We start from the raw sequence: 14859 nt of genomic DNA on the forward strand, positions 1-14859 counted from the left end.
TGCATATACATGTGGTTTGGAGGGTAGTGATCTTTAATAGAAATATTTTTGTACAATTTCTCTTCTCCCGGTTATGTAAGATTATTTTTCATATATTTATGTGAGATTTATTGAGGTTCTCTTCCATATGAAGCATATTCATCATCATCATTTTATAAAGTAAATTATGTTTTTGTTTTTCTATTTTTTTTAAGTTTTTTTTTTTTTTTACATATTGTTATACATATTTGTATGATCTCCTGAATGTTTGTTCATGATTACAAATAAGTATTTGGACTTAATAAAAACTTTAATCAAATTTACAAAATAATAGTAAAGTGTTATTTCCACAAATTAAAATTTGCGCTTCATAGGATGCTATAATAAAATTGCAATCAAACTCACAAGCTACTCATTAGCAGTGATTAATGGATTATTTAAATGAAGTTTTCTCTGTTTATATCTGAGAAAATGTCTGTTAAATACAGTTTTTCACTTGTTTTATTGGAGACATATCTTGGGTGACGATAAGATAAACACAAGAACTTTGTAATAATTAGAATTCCCAAAAATACCATAGAACTATGATTTTGCACTTCTGTTTCAAAACGATTGGTAAATGAAAGATTCTGCCTTTTCAAGTAGCTGCTTAAAGGGATACTAAACCCAATTTTTTTCTTTCATGATTCAGATAGAGCATGCAATTTTAACCCCTTAACAACCAGCGCTGTACCCTGTATGTCGCTGCAGTCCTGGGCTTCTCTATGCCGCAATCTCCCTAAATATAGCGAGATTGCACTATTTCTGCATGCCCCACGAGTGAGGCACTGCAAAAAAAGATTTGCAGAGTTACCGATGCAGAGAGGGCCACTCTGTGGTCCTCTCTGCATCGGACAGCAGTGGTGCCGATCGGTGGGTGGGAGGGTAAGGAGGGAGGCGGGTGGGCGGCCCATCGCTAGAGGGGGCGGGAATGGGTGGGACCGCTACGCCACCCTACAGGCATTGGAAAAAAAAACATGCTTCAGTGAGTGGGAAGGAGGGAGGAGGGGCAATGAGGGGGATCCTATGTGGGATCCTTTGAGGGAAAGTGATCTGGTAAGGGGGGGGGCAGCTACACTACAGAAAAAATAGGTATTTTACTTTAAAAAAAAATAAAAATAAAAAAAAATTGCCTAATTTGCAGCAAACTGGGTACTGGCAGACAGCTGCCAGTACCTAAGATGGCGGCAAATAGGTAGCGGGGGGAAGGTTAGAGATACTACTGCAGAAAAAAAAACCTAAAACCCCCCCCAAAACTTTTTATTTTTATACTGGCAGACTTTCTGCCAGTACTTAAGATGGGAGTGACCTTTGGGGGGTGGGGGAGGGAAGAGAGCTGTTTGAGAGGGGTCAGGGAGAGATCAGGGAGTGGGATGCGTCAGGTGTGAGGCTGAGCTCTACACTAAAGCTAAAATTAACCCTACAAGCTACCTAATTAACCCCTTCACTGCTGGGCATAATACAAGTGTGGTGCGCAGCAGCATTTAGCGGCCTTCTATTTACCAAAAAGCAATGCCAAAGCCATATATGTCTGCTATTTCTAAACAAAGGGGATCACAGAGAAGCATTTACAACCATTTGTGCCATGATTGCACAAGCTGTTTGTAAATAATTTCAGTGAGAAACCTAAAATTGTGAAAAAGTTAACACATTTATTTTTATTTGATCGCATCTGGCAGTGAAATGGTGGCATGAAATATACCAAAATGGGCCTAGATCAATACTTTGGGTTGTCTACTAAAAAAAACAGAATTTATGTTTACCTGATAAATTACTTTCTCCAACGGTGTGTCCGGTCCACGGCGTCATCCTTACTTGTGGGATATTCTCTTCCCCAACAGGAAATGGCAAAGAGCCCAGCAAAGCTGGTCACATGATCCCTCCTAGGCTCCGCCTACCCCAGTCATTCGACCGACGTTAAGGAGGAATATTTGCATAGGAGAAACCATATGGTACCGTGGTGACTGTAGTTAAAGAAAATAAATTATCAGACCTGATTAAAAAAACCAGGGCGGGCCGTGGACCGGACACACCGTTGGAGAAAGTAATTTATCAGGTAAACATAAATTCTGTTTTCTCCAACATAGGTGTGTCCGGTCCACGGCGTCATCCTTACTTGTGGGAACCAATACCAAAGCTTTAGGACACGGATGAAGGGAGGGAGCAAATCAGGTCACCTAAATGGAAGGCACCACGGCTTGCAAAACCTTTCTCCCAAAAATAGCCTCAGAAGAAGCAAAAGTATCAAACTTGTAAAATTTGGTAAAAGTGTGCAGTGAAGACCAAGTCGCTGCCCTACATATCTGATCAACAGAAGCCTCGTTCTTGAAGGCCCAAGTGGAAGCCACAGCCCTAGTGGAATGAGCTGTGATTCTGGTCTGCGGAATGTCATCCCTTGTGACAGGTTGTCCAGGGACAGCCACCAACGGAGTGAGTCTCTGGTCCTCTGATTTACTTGTATCTTCGGAGACAAGTCTGTATAGTCCCCATTCCACTGACTGAGCATGCACAGTTGTAATGGTCTTAGATGAATGCGCGCAAAAGGAACTATGTCCATTGCCGCTACCATCAACCCGATCACTTCCATGCACTGAGCTATGGAAGGAAGAGGAACGGAATGAAGTATCCGACAAGAGTCTAGAAGTTTTGTTTTTCTGGCCTCTGTCAGAAAAATCCTCATTTCTAAGGAGTCTATTATTGTTCCCAAGAAGGGAACCCTTGTTGACGGGGATAGAGAACTCTTTTCCACGTTCACTTTCCATCCGTGAGATCTGAGAAAGGCCAGGACAATGTCCGTGTGAGCCTTTGCTTGAGGAAGGGACGACGCTTGAATCAGAATGTCGTCCAAGTAAGGTACTACAGCAATGCCCCTTGGTCTTAGCACAGCTAGAAGGGACCCTAGTACTTTTGTGAAAATCCTTGGAGCAGTGGCTAATCCGAAAGGAAGCGCCACGAACTGGTAATGTTTGTCCAGGAATGCGAACCTTAGGAACCGATGATGTTCCTTGTGGATAGGAATATGTAGATACGCATCCTTTAAATCCACCGTGGTCATGAATTGACCTTCCTGGATGGAAGGAAGAATAGTTCGAATGGTTTCCATCTTGAACGATGGAACCTTGAGAAACTTGTTTAAGATCTTGAGATCTAAGATTGGTCTGAACGTTCCCTCTTTTTTGGGAACTATGAACAGATTGGAGTAGAACCCCATCCCTTGTTCTCTTAATGGAACAGGATGAATCACTCCCATTTTTAACAGGTCTTCTACACAATGTAAGAATGCCTGTCTTTTTATGTGGTCTGAAGACAACTGAGACCTGTGGAACCTCCCCCTTGGGGGAAGTCCCTTGAATTCCAGAAGATAACCTTGGGAGACTATTTCTAGCGCCCAAGGATCCAGAACATCTCTTGCCCAAGCCTGAGCGAAGAGAGAGAGTCTGCCCCCCACCAGATCCGGTCCCGGATCGGGGGCCAACATTTCATGCTGTCTTGGTAGCAGTGGCAGGTTTCTTGGCCTGCTTTCCCTTGTTCCAGCCTTGCATTGGTCTCCAAGCTGGCTTGGCTTGAGAAGTATTACCCTCTTGCTTAGAGGACGTAGCACCTTGGGCTGGTCCGTTTCTACGAAAGGGACGAAAATTAGGTTTATTTCTTGCCTTGAAAGGCCGATCCTGAGGAAGGGCGTGGCCCTTACCCCCAGTGATATCAGAGATAATCTCTTTCAAGTCAGGGCCAAACAGCGTTTTCCCCTTGAAAGGAATGTTAAGTAGCTTGTTCTTGGAAGACGCATCAGCCGACCAAGATTTCAACCAAAGCGCTCTGCGCGCCACAATAGCGAACCCAGAATTCTTAGCCGCTAACCTAGCCAATTGCAAAGTGGCGTCTAGGGTGAAAGAATTAGCCAATTTGAGAGCATTGATTCTGTCCATAATCTCCTCAAAAGGAGGAGACTCACTATCGACCGCCTTTATCAGATCATCGAACCAGAAACATGCGGCTGTAGCGACAGGGACAATGCATGAAATTGGTTGTAGAAGGTAACCTTGCTGAACAAACATCTTTTTAAGCAAACCTTCTAATTTTTTATCCATAGGATCTTTGAAAGCACAACTATCCTCTATGGGTATAGTGGTGCGTTTGTTTAAAGTGGAAACCGCTCCCTCGACCTTGGGGACTGTCTGCCATAAGTCCTTTCTGGGGTCGACCATAGGAAACAATTTTTTAAATATGGGGGGAGGGACGAAAGGAATACCGGGCCTTTCCCATTCCTTGTTAACAATGTCCGCCACCCGCTTGGGTATAGGAAAAGCTTCTGGGAGCCCCGGCACCTCTAGGAACTTGTCCATTTTACATAGTTTCTCTGGGATGACCAATTTGTCACAATCATCCAAAGTGGATAATACCTCCTTAAGCAGAATGCGGAGATGTTCCAACTTAAATTTAAATGCAATCACATCAGGTTCAGCCTGTTGAGAAATGTTCCCTGAATCAGTAATTTCTCCCTCAGACAAAACCTCCCTGGCCCCATCAGACTGGGTTAGGGGCCCTTCGGAAATATTATTATCAGCGTCGTCATGCTCTTCAGTATCTAAAACAGAGCAGCCGCGCTTACGCTGATAAGTGTTCATTTTGGCTAAAATGTTTTTGACAGAATTATCCATTACAGCCGTTAATTGTTGCATAGTAAGGAGTATTGGCGCGCTAGATGTACTAGGGGCCTCCTGAGTGGGCAAGACTCGTGTAGACGAAGGAGGGAATGATGCAGTACCATGCTTACTCCCCTCACTTGAGGAATCATCTTGGGCATCATTGTCATTATCACATAAATCACATTTATTTAAATGAATAGGAATTCTGGCTTCCCCACATTCAGAACACAGTCTATCTGGTAGTTCAGACATGTTAAACAGGCATAAACTTGATAACAAAGTACAAAAAACGTTTTAAAATAAAACCGTTACTGTCACTTTAAATTTTAAACTGAACACACTTTATTACTGCAATTGCGAAAAAACATGAAGGAATTGTTCAAAATTCACCAAATTTTCACCACAGTGTCTTAAAGCCTTAAAAGTATTGCACACCAAATTTGGAAGCTTTAACCCTTAAAATAACGGAACCGGAGCCGTTTTGAACTTTAACCCCTTTACAGTCCCTGGTATCTGCTTTGCTGAGACCCAACCAAGCCCAAAGGGGAATACGATACCAAATGACGCCTTCAGAAAGTCTTTTCTAAGTATCAGAGCTCCTCTCACATGCGACTGCATGTCATGCTTCTCAAAAACAAGTGCGCAACACCGGCGCGAAAATGAGGCTCTGCTTATGCTTTGGGAAAGCCCCTAAAGAATAAGGTGTCTAATACAGTGCCTGCCGATATTATTATATCAAAATACCCAGATAAAATGATTCCTCAAGGCTAAATATGTGTTAATAATGAATCGATTTAGTCCAGAAAAAGTCTACAGTCTTAATAAGCCCTTGTGAAGCCCTTATTTACTTGCTGAATAAACATGGCTTACCGGATCCCATAGGGAAAATGACAGCTTCCAGCATTACATCGTCTTGTTAGAATGTGTCATACCTCAAGCAGCAAGAGACTGCACACTGTTCCCCCAACTGAAGTTAATTGCTCTCAACAGTCCTGTGTGGAACAGCCATGGATTTTAGTGACGGTTGCTAAAATCATTTTCCTCATACAAACAGAAATCTTCATCTCTTTTCTGTTTCTGAGTAAATAGTACATACCAGCACTATTTCAAAATAACAAACTCTTGATTGAATAATAAAAACTACAGTTAAACACTAAAAAACTCTAAGCCATCTCCGTGGAGATGTTGCCTGTACAACGGCAAAGAGAATGACTGGGGTAGGCGGAGCCTAGGAGGGATCATGTGACCAGCTTTGCTGGGCTCTTTGCCATTTCCTGTTGGGGAAGAGAATATCCCACAAGTAAGGATGACGCCGTGGACCGGACACACCTATGTTGGAGAAATATATATAGTTTTGATAGGTAAATATAAAAAAGGCTCTATTTCTGTTTAAATGTAGTGATGGCAAAAATTCTAAAAATGCTCTGGTCTTTTGGGGAAGTTTTTGTCTAAAATGCCCGGTCCTTAAAGGGTTAAGCAACTTTCTAATTTACTACTATTAATTTGTCCTTATTCTCTTGGTATCTTTATTTAAAAAGCACCAATCAGCAAGCGCTATCCAGGGTGCTGAATAAAAAATGGTCCGTCTTCTAAGCTTTCAATCCGGCTTTTTAAATAAAGATACCAAGAGAAAGAAGGAAAATTGATAATAAAATTGCTTGCTCTATCTGAATCATAAAATAAAAAAAAATGGGGTTTAGTATTCCATTAATATTAACCCTGCTGTCACAATGCATGTGGGAAACACTTTTTGTGCATAGAAAAGAAACCATACAATCTTTAAAAATAATAAATTTATTTCATAATAATTTCCTCAGTAAACATTGCAATATAGACCCAGAAGGATCTATGTAGTTTTTTTTTTAATAAGAAACTATTACAAAATACTTGCATGAAACCATTTTTTAAAAAGTTCACAACCCACAAAATGAGGATTAATATTTTGCTTAGTTTCTAAAACACAGATTTATATTTTGAAATATATTTTTCTTACAATGTTAATATTTACAACATATTTGTCTATACACAAGCATATTTACAATCTATACATGTTCTTCGGCTCTTAGAGTTTAGATTATCCTTCAAAATAAAATGATACATTATGAATCTGCATCCTCTCAACTACCGAGGTATTGGAAAATTTTTCAACCTGTAAGAAAAAATAAATAAAAAGATCTTACTAAACTAGTGGTAAAATACAAAGCTTATTTCTTGGTTAATTTGCCTGTTTATTTCAATACTGCTTTTAAGACCTTTTATGAAATAGCTTAAAGAGCCACTAAAGTCAGAATTAGTTTCATTATTCAGATAAAGCATGTCATTTAAAAAAAAAAAAAAAAATTCTAATATTCTTCCATTATCAAAATGTACATTATTTTTATACACACACTTTCTGAGGCTCCAGCTTCTACCGATCATGTGCAAAATTGCACAGTATATACGTATATGCATTTTGTAATTGGCAGATAGATGTCACATGATACAAGGGGAGGGAAAATTGGATTAACGTTGAATTAGAAATGAACGGTAGAATAATGTCTTTTTATTGTATATTTGTCAATTATACTGTATTTAATGTTCCTTTAAAAGGGACACTAAACCCAATTTTTTTTCTTTCATGATTCAGACCGAACATGCAATTTTAAGCAACTTTCTAATTTACTCCTATTATCAAATTTTCTTTGTTCTCCGGCTATCTTTATTTGAAAATCAAGAATGTAAGCTTAGGAGACGTACCATTTTTGGTTCAGCACATGGGTTTCGCTTACTGATTGGTGGCTAAATGTAGCCACCAATCAGCAAGTGCTACCCAGGGTGCTGAACAAAAAATGTCTGGCTCCTAAGCTTACATTCCTGCCTTTTCAAATAAAGATACCAAGAGAACGGAGAAAAATTGATAATAGGAGTAAACTATAAAAGTTGCTTAAAATTGCCTGCTCTGAATCATGAAATATTTTGGGTTTCATATCCCTTTAAGCAATAGACACGTGGGAATGTTTGTATTTAGCTTAATTTTAAATGTCCTACATATAAAATATGTATCAATAAGATCAGAGAAGCATGTTGTGCAGGGAAATATCAAACAAAGCAATCAATGTCCTTAGGCATGCTAGGAAAAGAGAATGCCCAGGCTTTCCTCACTTTCCTGAACCACAGGACTCTTCAGATATCAATATATAAAAAAAAGATATATATTCCTGAAGAAAAGACAAGTACAAGCCATAGGAGACTTGAAAACTTTGCACTATTTGCTTACATTATATGATGCATACAACCTTAAACCTGTAAAGTAATCTAGCAACACCAAAAATGCAAATAGCCAATCTGCAGGGGCAAGAAGCATTCAGCAGTATAAGATGCCAAGAACCAAAGTGATGGTAAACGTTACATGTTTTACAATCAGGTCCGAAGTCTAAGCGATATTTTAGATGGATTTGAATTGATCACTTAATATAAGAGATACGTTTGAACAGTTCTCCAATCAGCTCTCTAGCTGTACAACACTTTTTTGCAGCTAAATCCCCAATTGGAAAGGAGTTCGAACTGTTAGCTCACAAGACATATGAGTTTTGAAGTGGGCAGCCGCGGCGATGGATATGCATACTCCTGCTATTCATCTGGCACAGATACCCATATAAGTAAACATGCCATTATCTTTGTGTTATAGTTAACACATCCAGCAGGATAAAGCATCTATTTGTGGGCATAGTGAATGATTGCATACTTTCCTCAGGGTAGCATGAAGGATACTGGCTATATGGGGTTATATTATTTTATTATGTGAAGTACTGGGTATATGGGGTGTATAGATCACTGTAATGTTTGAGATTTAAAATATATTGGGGTTAAAATAACTGCACTGTATAGACAAGGGGTAATAAATGACTGCTCTGTGTCTGACAAAATGGAGGTTAAAGCAATGCTCTGTATAGGTTACTGGCCAAAAACATAATTTATGTAAGAACTTACCTGATAAATTCATTTCTTTCATATTAGCAAGAGTCCATGAGCTAGTGACGTATGGGATATACATTCCTACCAGGAGGGGCAAAGTTTCCCAAACCTCAAAATGCCTATAAATACACCCCTCACCACACCCACAATTCAGTTTAACGAATAGCCAAGAAGTGGGGTGATAAAAAAGTGCGAAAGCATATAAAAATAAGGAATTGGAATAATTGTGCTTTATACAAAATCATAACCACCACAAAAAAAGGGGCGGGCCTCATGGACTCTTGCTAATATGAAAGAAATGAATTTATCAGGTAAGTTCTTACATAAATTATGTTTTATTTCATGTAATTAGCAAGAGTCCATGAGCTAGTGACGTATGGGATAATGATTACCCAAGATGTGGATCTTTCCACACAAGAGTCACTAGAGAGGGAGGGATAAAATAAAGACAGCCAATTCCTGCTGAAAATAATCCACACCCAAAATAAAGTTTAATGAAAAACATAAGCAGAAGATTCAAACTGAAACCGCTGCCTGAAGTACTTTTCTACCAAAAACTGCTTCAGAAGAAGAAAATACATCAAAATGGTAGAATTTAGTAAAAGTATGCAAAGAGGACCAAGTTGCTGCTTTGCAAATCTGGTCAACCGAAGCTTCATTCCTAAACGCCCAGGAAGTAGAAACTGACCTAGTAGAATGAGCTGTAATTCTTTGAGGCGGAGTTTTACCCGACTCAACATAGGCAAGATGAATTAAAGATTTCAACCAAGATGCCAAAGAAATGGCAGAAGCTTTCTGGCCTTTTCTAGAACCAGAAAAGATAACAAATAGACTAGAAGTCTTTCGGAAAGACTTAGTAGCTTCAACATAATATTTCAAAGCTCTAACAACATCCAAAGAATGCAACGATTTCTCCTTAGAATTCTTAGGATTAGGACATAATGAAGGAACCACAATTTCTCTACTAATGTTGTTGGAATTCACAACTTTAGGTAAAAATTCAAAAGAAGTTCGCAACACCGCCTTATCCTGATGAAAAATCAGAAAAGGAGACTCACAAGAAAGAGCAGATAATTCAGAAACTCTTCTGGCAGAAGAGATTGCCAAAAGGAACAAAACTTTCCAAGAAAGTAATTTAATGTCCAATGAATGCATAGGTTCAAACGGAGGAGCTTGAAGAGCTCCCAGAACCAAATTCAAACTCCAAGGAGGAGAAATTGACTTAATGACAGGTTTTATACGAACCAAAGCTTGTACAAAACAATGAATATCAGGAAGAATAGCAATCTTTCTGTGAAAAAGAACAGAAAGAGCAGAGATTTGTCCTTTCAAGGAACTTGCGGACAAACCCTTATCTAAACCATCCTGAAGAAACTGTAAAATTCTCGGTATTCTAAAAGAATGCCAAGAAAAATGATGAGAAAGACACCAAGAAATATAAGTCTTCCAGACTCTATAATATATCTCTCTAGATACAGATTTACGAGCCTGTAACATAGTATTAATCACAGAGTCAGAGAAACCTCTTTGACCAAGAATCAAGCATTCAATCTCCATACCTTTAGATTTAAGGATTTTAGATCCTGATGGAAAAAAGGACCTTGCGACAGAAGGTCTGGTCTTAACGGAAGAGTCCACGGTTGGCAAGAGGCCATCCGGACAAGATCCGTATACCAAAACCTGTGAGGCCATGCCGGAGCTACCAGCAGAACAAACGAGCATTCCTTCAGAATCTTGGAGATTACTCTTGGAAGAAGAACTAGAGGCGGAAAGATATAGGCAGGATGATACTTCCAAGGAAGTGATAATGCATCCACTGCCTCCGCCTGAGGATCCCGGGATCTGGACAGATACCTGGGAAGTTTCTTGTTTAGATGAGACGCCATCAGATCTATTTCTGGAAGTTCCCACATTTGAACAATCTGAAGAAATACCTCTGGGTGAAGAGACCATTCGCCCGGATGCAACGTTTGGCGACTGAGATAATCCGCTTCCCAATTGTCTATATCTGGGATATGAACCGCAGAGATTAGACAGGAGCTGGATTCCGCCCAAACCAAAATTCGAGATACTTCTTTCATAGCCAGAGGACTGTGAGTCCCTCCTTGATGATTGATGTATGCCACAGTTGTGACATTGTCTGTCTGAAAGCAAATGAACGATTCTCTCTTCAGAAGAGGCCAAAACTGAAGAGCTCTGAAAATTGCACGGAGTTCCAAAATATTGATCGGCAATCTCACCTCCTGAGATTCCCAAACTCCTTGTGCCGTCAGAGATCCCCACACAGCTCCCCAACCTGTGAGACTTGCATCTGTTGAAATTACAGTCCAGGTCGGAAGCACAAAAGAAGCCCCCTGAATTAAACGATGGTGATCTGTCCACCATGTTAGAGAGTGTTGAACAATCGGTTTTAAAGATATTAATTGAGATATCTTTGTGTAATCCTTGCACCATTGATTCAGCATACAAAGCTGAAGAGGTCGCATGTGAAAACGAGCAAAGGGGATCGCGTCCGATGCAGCAGTCATAAGACCTAGAATTTCCATGCATAAAGCTACCGAAGGGAATGATTGTGACTGAAGGTTTCGACAAGCTGAAATCAGTTTTAGACGTCTCTTGTCTGTTAAAAACAGAGTCATGGACACTGAATCTATCTGGAAACCCAGAAAGGTTACCCTTGTCTGAGGAATCAATGAACTTTTGGTAAATTGATCCTCCAACCATGATCTTGAAGAAACAACACAAGTCGATTCGTATGAGATTCTGCTAAATGTAAAGATTGAGCAAGTACCAAGATATCGTCCAAATAAGGAAATACCACAATACCCTGTTCTCTGATTACAGACAGAAGGGCACCGAGAACCTTTGTAAAAATTCTTGGAGCTGTAGCTAGGCCAAACGGCAGAGCCACAAACTGGTAATGCTTGTCCAGAAAAGAGAATCTCAGGAACTGATAATGATCTGGATGAATCAGAATATGCAGATATGCATCCTGTAAATCTATTGTGGACATATAATTACCTTGCTGAACAAAAGGCAAGATAGTCCTTACAGTTACCATCTTGAATGTTGGTATCCTTACATAACGATTCAATATTTTTAGATCCAGAACTGGTCTGAAGGAATTCTCCTTCTTTGGTACAATGAAGAGATTTGAATAAAACCCCATCCCCTGTTCCGGAACTGGAACTGGCATAATTACTCCAGCCAACTCTAGATCTGAAACACAATTCAGAAATGCTTGAGCTTTCACTGAATTTACTGGGACACGGGAAAGAAAAAATCTCTTTGCAGGAGGTCTCAACTTGAAACCAATTCTGTACCCTTCTGAAACAATGTTCTGAATCCAAAGATTGTGAACAGAATTGATCCAAATTTCTTTGAAAAAACGTAACCTGCCCCCTACCAGCTGAGCTGGAATGAGGGCCGCACCTTCATGTGGACTTAGAAGCAGGCTTTGCCTTTCTAGAAGGCTTGGATTTATTCCAGACTGGAGATGGTTTCCAAACTGAAACTGCTCCTGAGGATGAAGGATTAGGCTTTTGTTCTTTGTTGAAACGAAAGGAACGAAAACGATTATTATCCCTGTTTTTACCCTTAGATTTTTTATCCTGTGGTAAAAAAGTTCCTTTCCCACCAGTAACAGTTGAGATAATAGAATCCAACTGAGAATCAAATAATTTGTTACCCTGGAAAGAAATGGAAAGTAGAGTTGATTTAGAAGCCATATCAGCAATCCAAGTTTTAAGCCAAAAAGCCCTTCTAGCTAAAATAGCTAGAGACATAAACCTGACATCAACTCTGATAATATCAAAAATGGCATCACAGATAAAATTATTAGCATGCTGAAGAAGAATAATAATATCATGAGAATCATGATCTGTTACTTGTTGCGCTAAAGTTTCCAACCAAAAAGTTGAAGCTGCAGCAACATCAGCCAATGATATAGCAGGTCTAAGAAGATTACCTGAACACAGATAAGCTTTTCTTAGAAAGGATTCAATTTTCCTATCTAAAGGATCCTTAAACGAAGTACCATCTGACGTAGGAATAGTAGTACGTTTAGCAAGGGTAGCAATAGCCCCATCAACTTTAGGGATCTTGTCCCAAAATTCTAATCTGTCAGACGGCACAGGATATAATTGCTTAAAACGTTTAGAAGGAGTAAAAGAATTACCCAATTTATCCCATTCTTTGGAAATTACTTCAGAAATAGCATTGGGAACAGGAAAAACTTCTGGAATAACCACAGGAGATTTAAATACCTTATCTAAACGTTTAGAATTAGTATCAAGAGGACCAGAATCCTCTATTTCTAAAGCAATTAGTACTTCTTTAAGTAAAGAACGAATAAATTCCATTTTAAATAAATATGAAGATTTATCAGCATCAATCTCTGAGACAGAATCCTCTGAACCAGAAGAGTCATCAGAATCAGAATGATGATGTACATTTAAAAATTCATCTGTAGGGAGAGAAGTTTTAAAAGATTTTTTACGTTTACTAGAAGGAGAAATAACAGACATAGCCTTGTTGATGGATTCAGAAACAAAATCTCTTATGTTATCAGGAACATTCTGCACCTTAGATGTTGAGGGAACTGCAACAGACAATGGTACTTTACTAAAGGAAATATTATCTGCATTAACAAGTTTGTCATGACAATTAATACAAACAACAGCCGGAGGAATAGCTACCAAAAGTTTACAGCAGATACACTTAGCTTTGGTAGATCCAGCACTAGACAGCGATTTTCCTGTAGTATCTTCTGACTCAGATGCAACGTGAGACATCTTGCAATATGTAAGAGAAAAAACAACATATAAAGCAAAATTGATCAAATTCCTTAAATGACAGTTTCAGGAATGGGAAAAAAATGCCAAAGAACAAGCTTCTAGCAACCAGAAGCAATGAAAAATGAGACTTAAATAATGTGGAGACAAAAGTGACGCCCATATTTTTTGGCGCCAAATAAGACGCACACATTATTTGGCGCCTAAATGCTTTTGGCGCCAAAAATGACGCCACATCCGGAACGCCGACATCTTTGGCGCAAAATAACGTCAAAAAATGATGCAACTTCCGGCGACACGTATGACGCCGGAAACGGAAAAGATTTTTTGCGCCAAAAAAGTCTGCGCCAAGAATGACGCAATAAAATGAAGCATTTTCAGCCCCCGCGAGCCTAACAGCCCACAGGGAAAAAGAGTCAAATTTTTGAAGGTAAGAAAAAATGATTAATTCAAATGCATTATCCCAAATATGAAACTGACTGTCTGAAAAATAAGGAATGTTGAACATTCTGAGTCATGGCAAATAAATGTTTAAATACATATATTTAGAACTTTATAAACAAAGTGCCCAACCATAGCTTAGAGTGTCACAGAAAATAAGATTTACTTACCCCAGGACACTCATATACATGTTTGTAGAAAGCCAAACCAGTACTGAAACGAGAATCAGCAGAGGTAATGGTATATATAAGAGTATATCGTCGATCTGAAAAGGGAGGTAAGAGATGAATCTCTACGACCGATAACAGAGAACCTATGAAATAGACCCCGTAGAAGGAGATCACTGCATTCAAATAGGCAATACTCTCCTCACATCCCTCTGACATTCACTGCACGCTGAGAGGAAAACCGGGCTCCAACTTGCTGCGGAGCGCATATCAACGTAGAATCTAGCACAAACTTACTTCACCACCTCCATAGGAGGCAAAGTTTGTAAAACTGAATTGTGGGTGTGGTGAGGGGTGTATTTATAGGCATTTTGAGGTTTGGGAAACTTTGCCCCTCCTGGTAGGAATGTATATCCCATACGTCACTAGCTCATGGACTCTTGCTAATTACATGAAAGAAATCCTTGTCCTGTTTTATACTGTCATTAAAGGGGTTAAAACATTTCTCTGCATGGGAGAATGGCAGAAAGGAGATTAAACTCTGTACTCTGCATCACTGACAGGAAGGGGTTAATAAATTAAACAAATATGATAAAGTTGACAGGATTTAGGGAGAAGAGTGGAACAGATTTCTGGTGCCTAGGGCAGCACAAAATGTTTGCGTTCTTTTATTTAAAAAAAAACAAATGTATGCTTACCTGATAAATTCATTTATTTCATGGTGGTGGGAGGCCACGATCCATTACTCATGGGAATTACTCTTCTCTACCACTAGGAGGAGGCAAATACTCCAAAACCCCAAGAGCTCTATAAAACCCCTCACCACCTTGCACATACCGC

The 14859-nt window shown here is 39.4% G+C and overlaps 1 protein-coding gene across 1 annotated transcript in view; it reads right to left on the reverse strand.

Annotated features, from left to right (window-relative positions):
- Positions 1-6442: 6442 nt before the first annotated feature.
- The window catches only part of GPATCH1 (G-patch domain containing 1), a 198769-nt gene continuing 190352 nt past the window's right edge, over positions 6443-14859 (reverse strand). Inside the window, exon 20 of the mRNA XM_053701540.1 lies at positions 6443-6813. Within this exon, the coding sequence (XP_053557515.1) occupies positions 6786-6813 (28 nt within the window). The 3' untranslated portion in view covers positions 6443-6785. The remainder of the gene's footprint in view (positions 6814-14859) is intronic.

This window comes from Bombina bombina, chromosome 1 (assembly GCF_027579735.1).
Source record: "Bombina bombina isolate aBomBom1 chromosome 1, aBomBom1.pri, whole genome shotgun sequence".
NCBI lineage: Eukaryota > Metazoa > Chordata > Amphibia > Anura > Bombinatoridae > Bombina > Bombina bombina.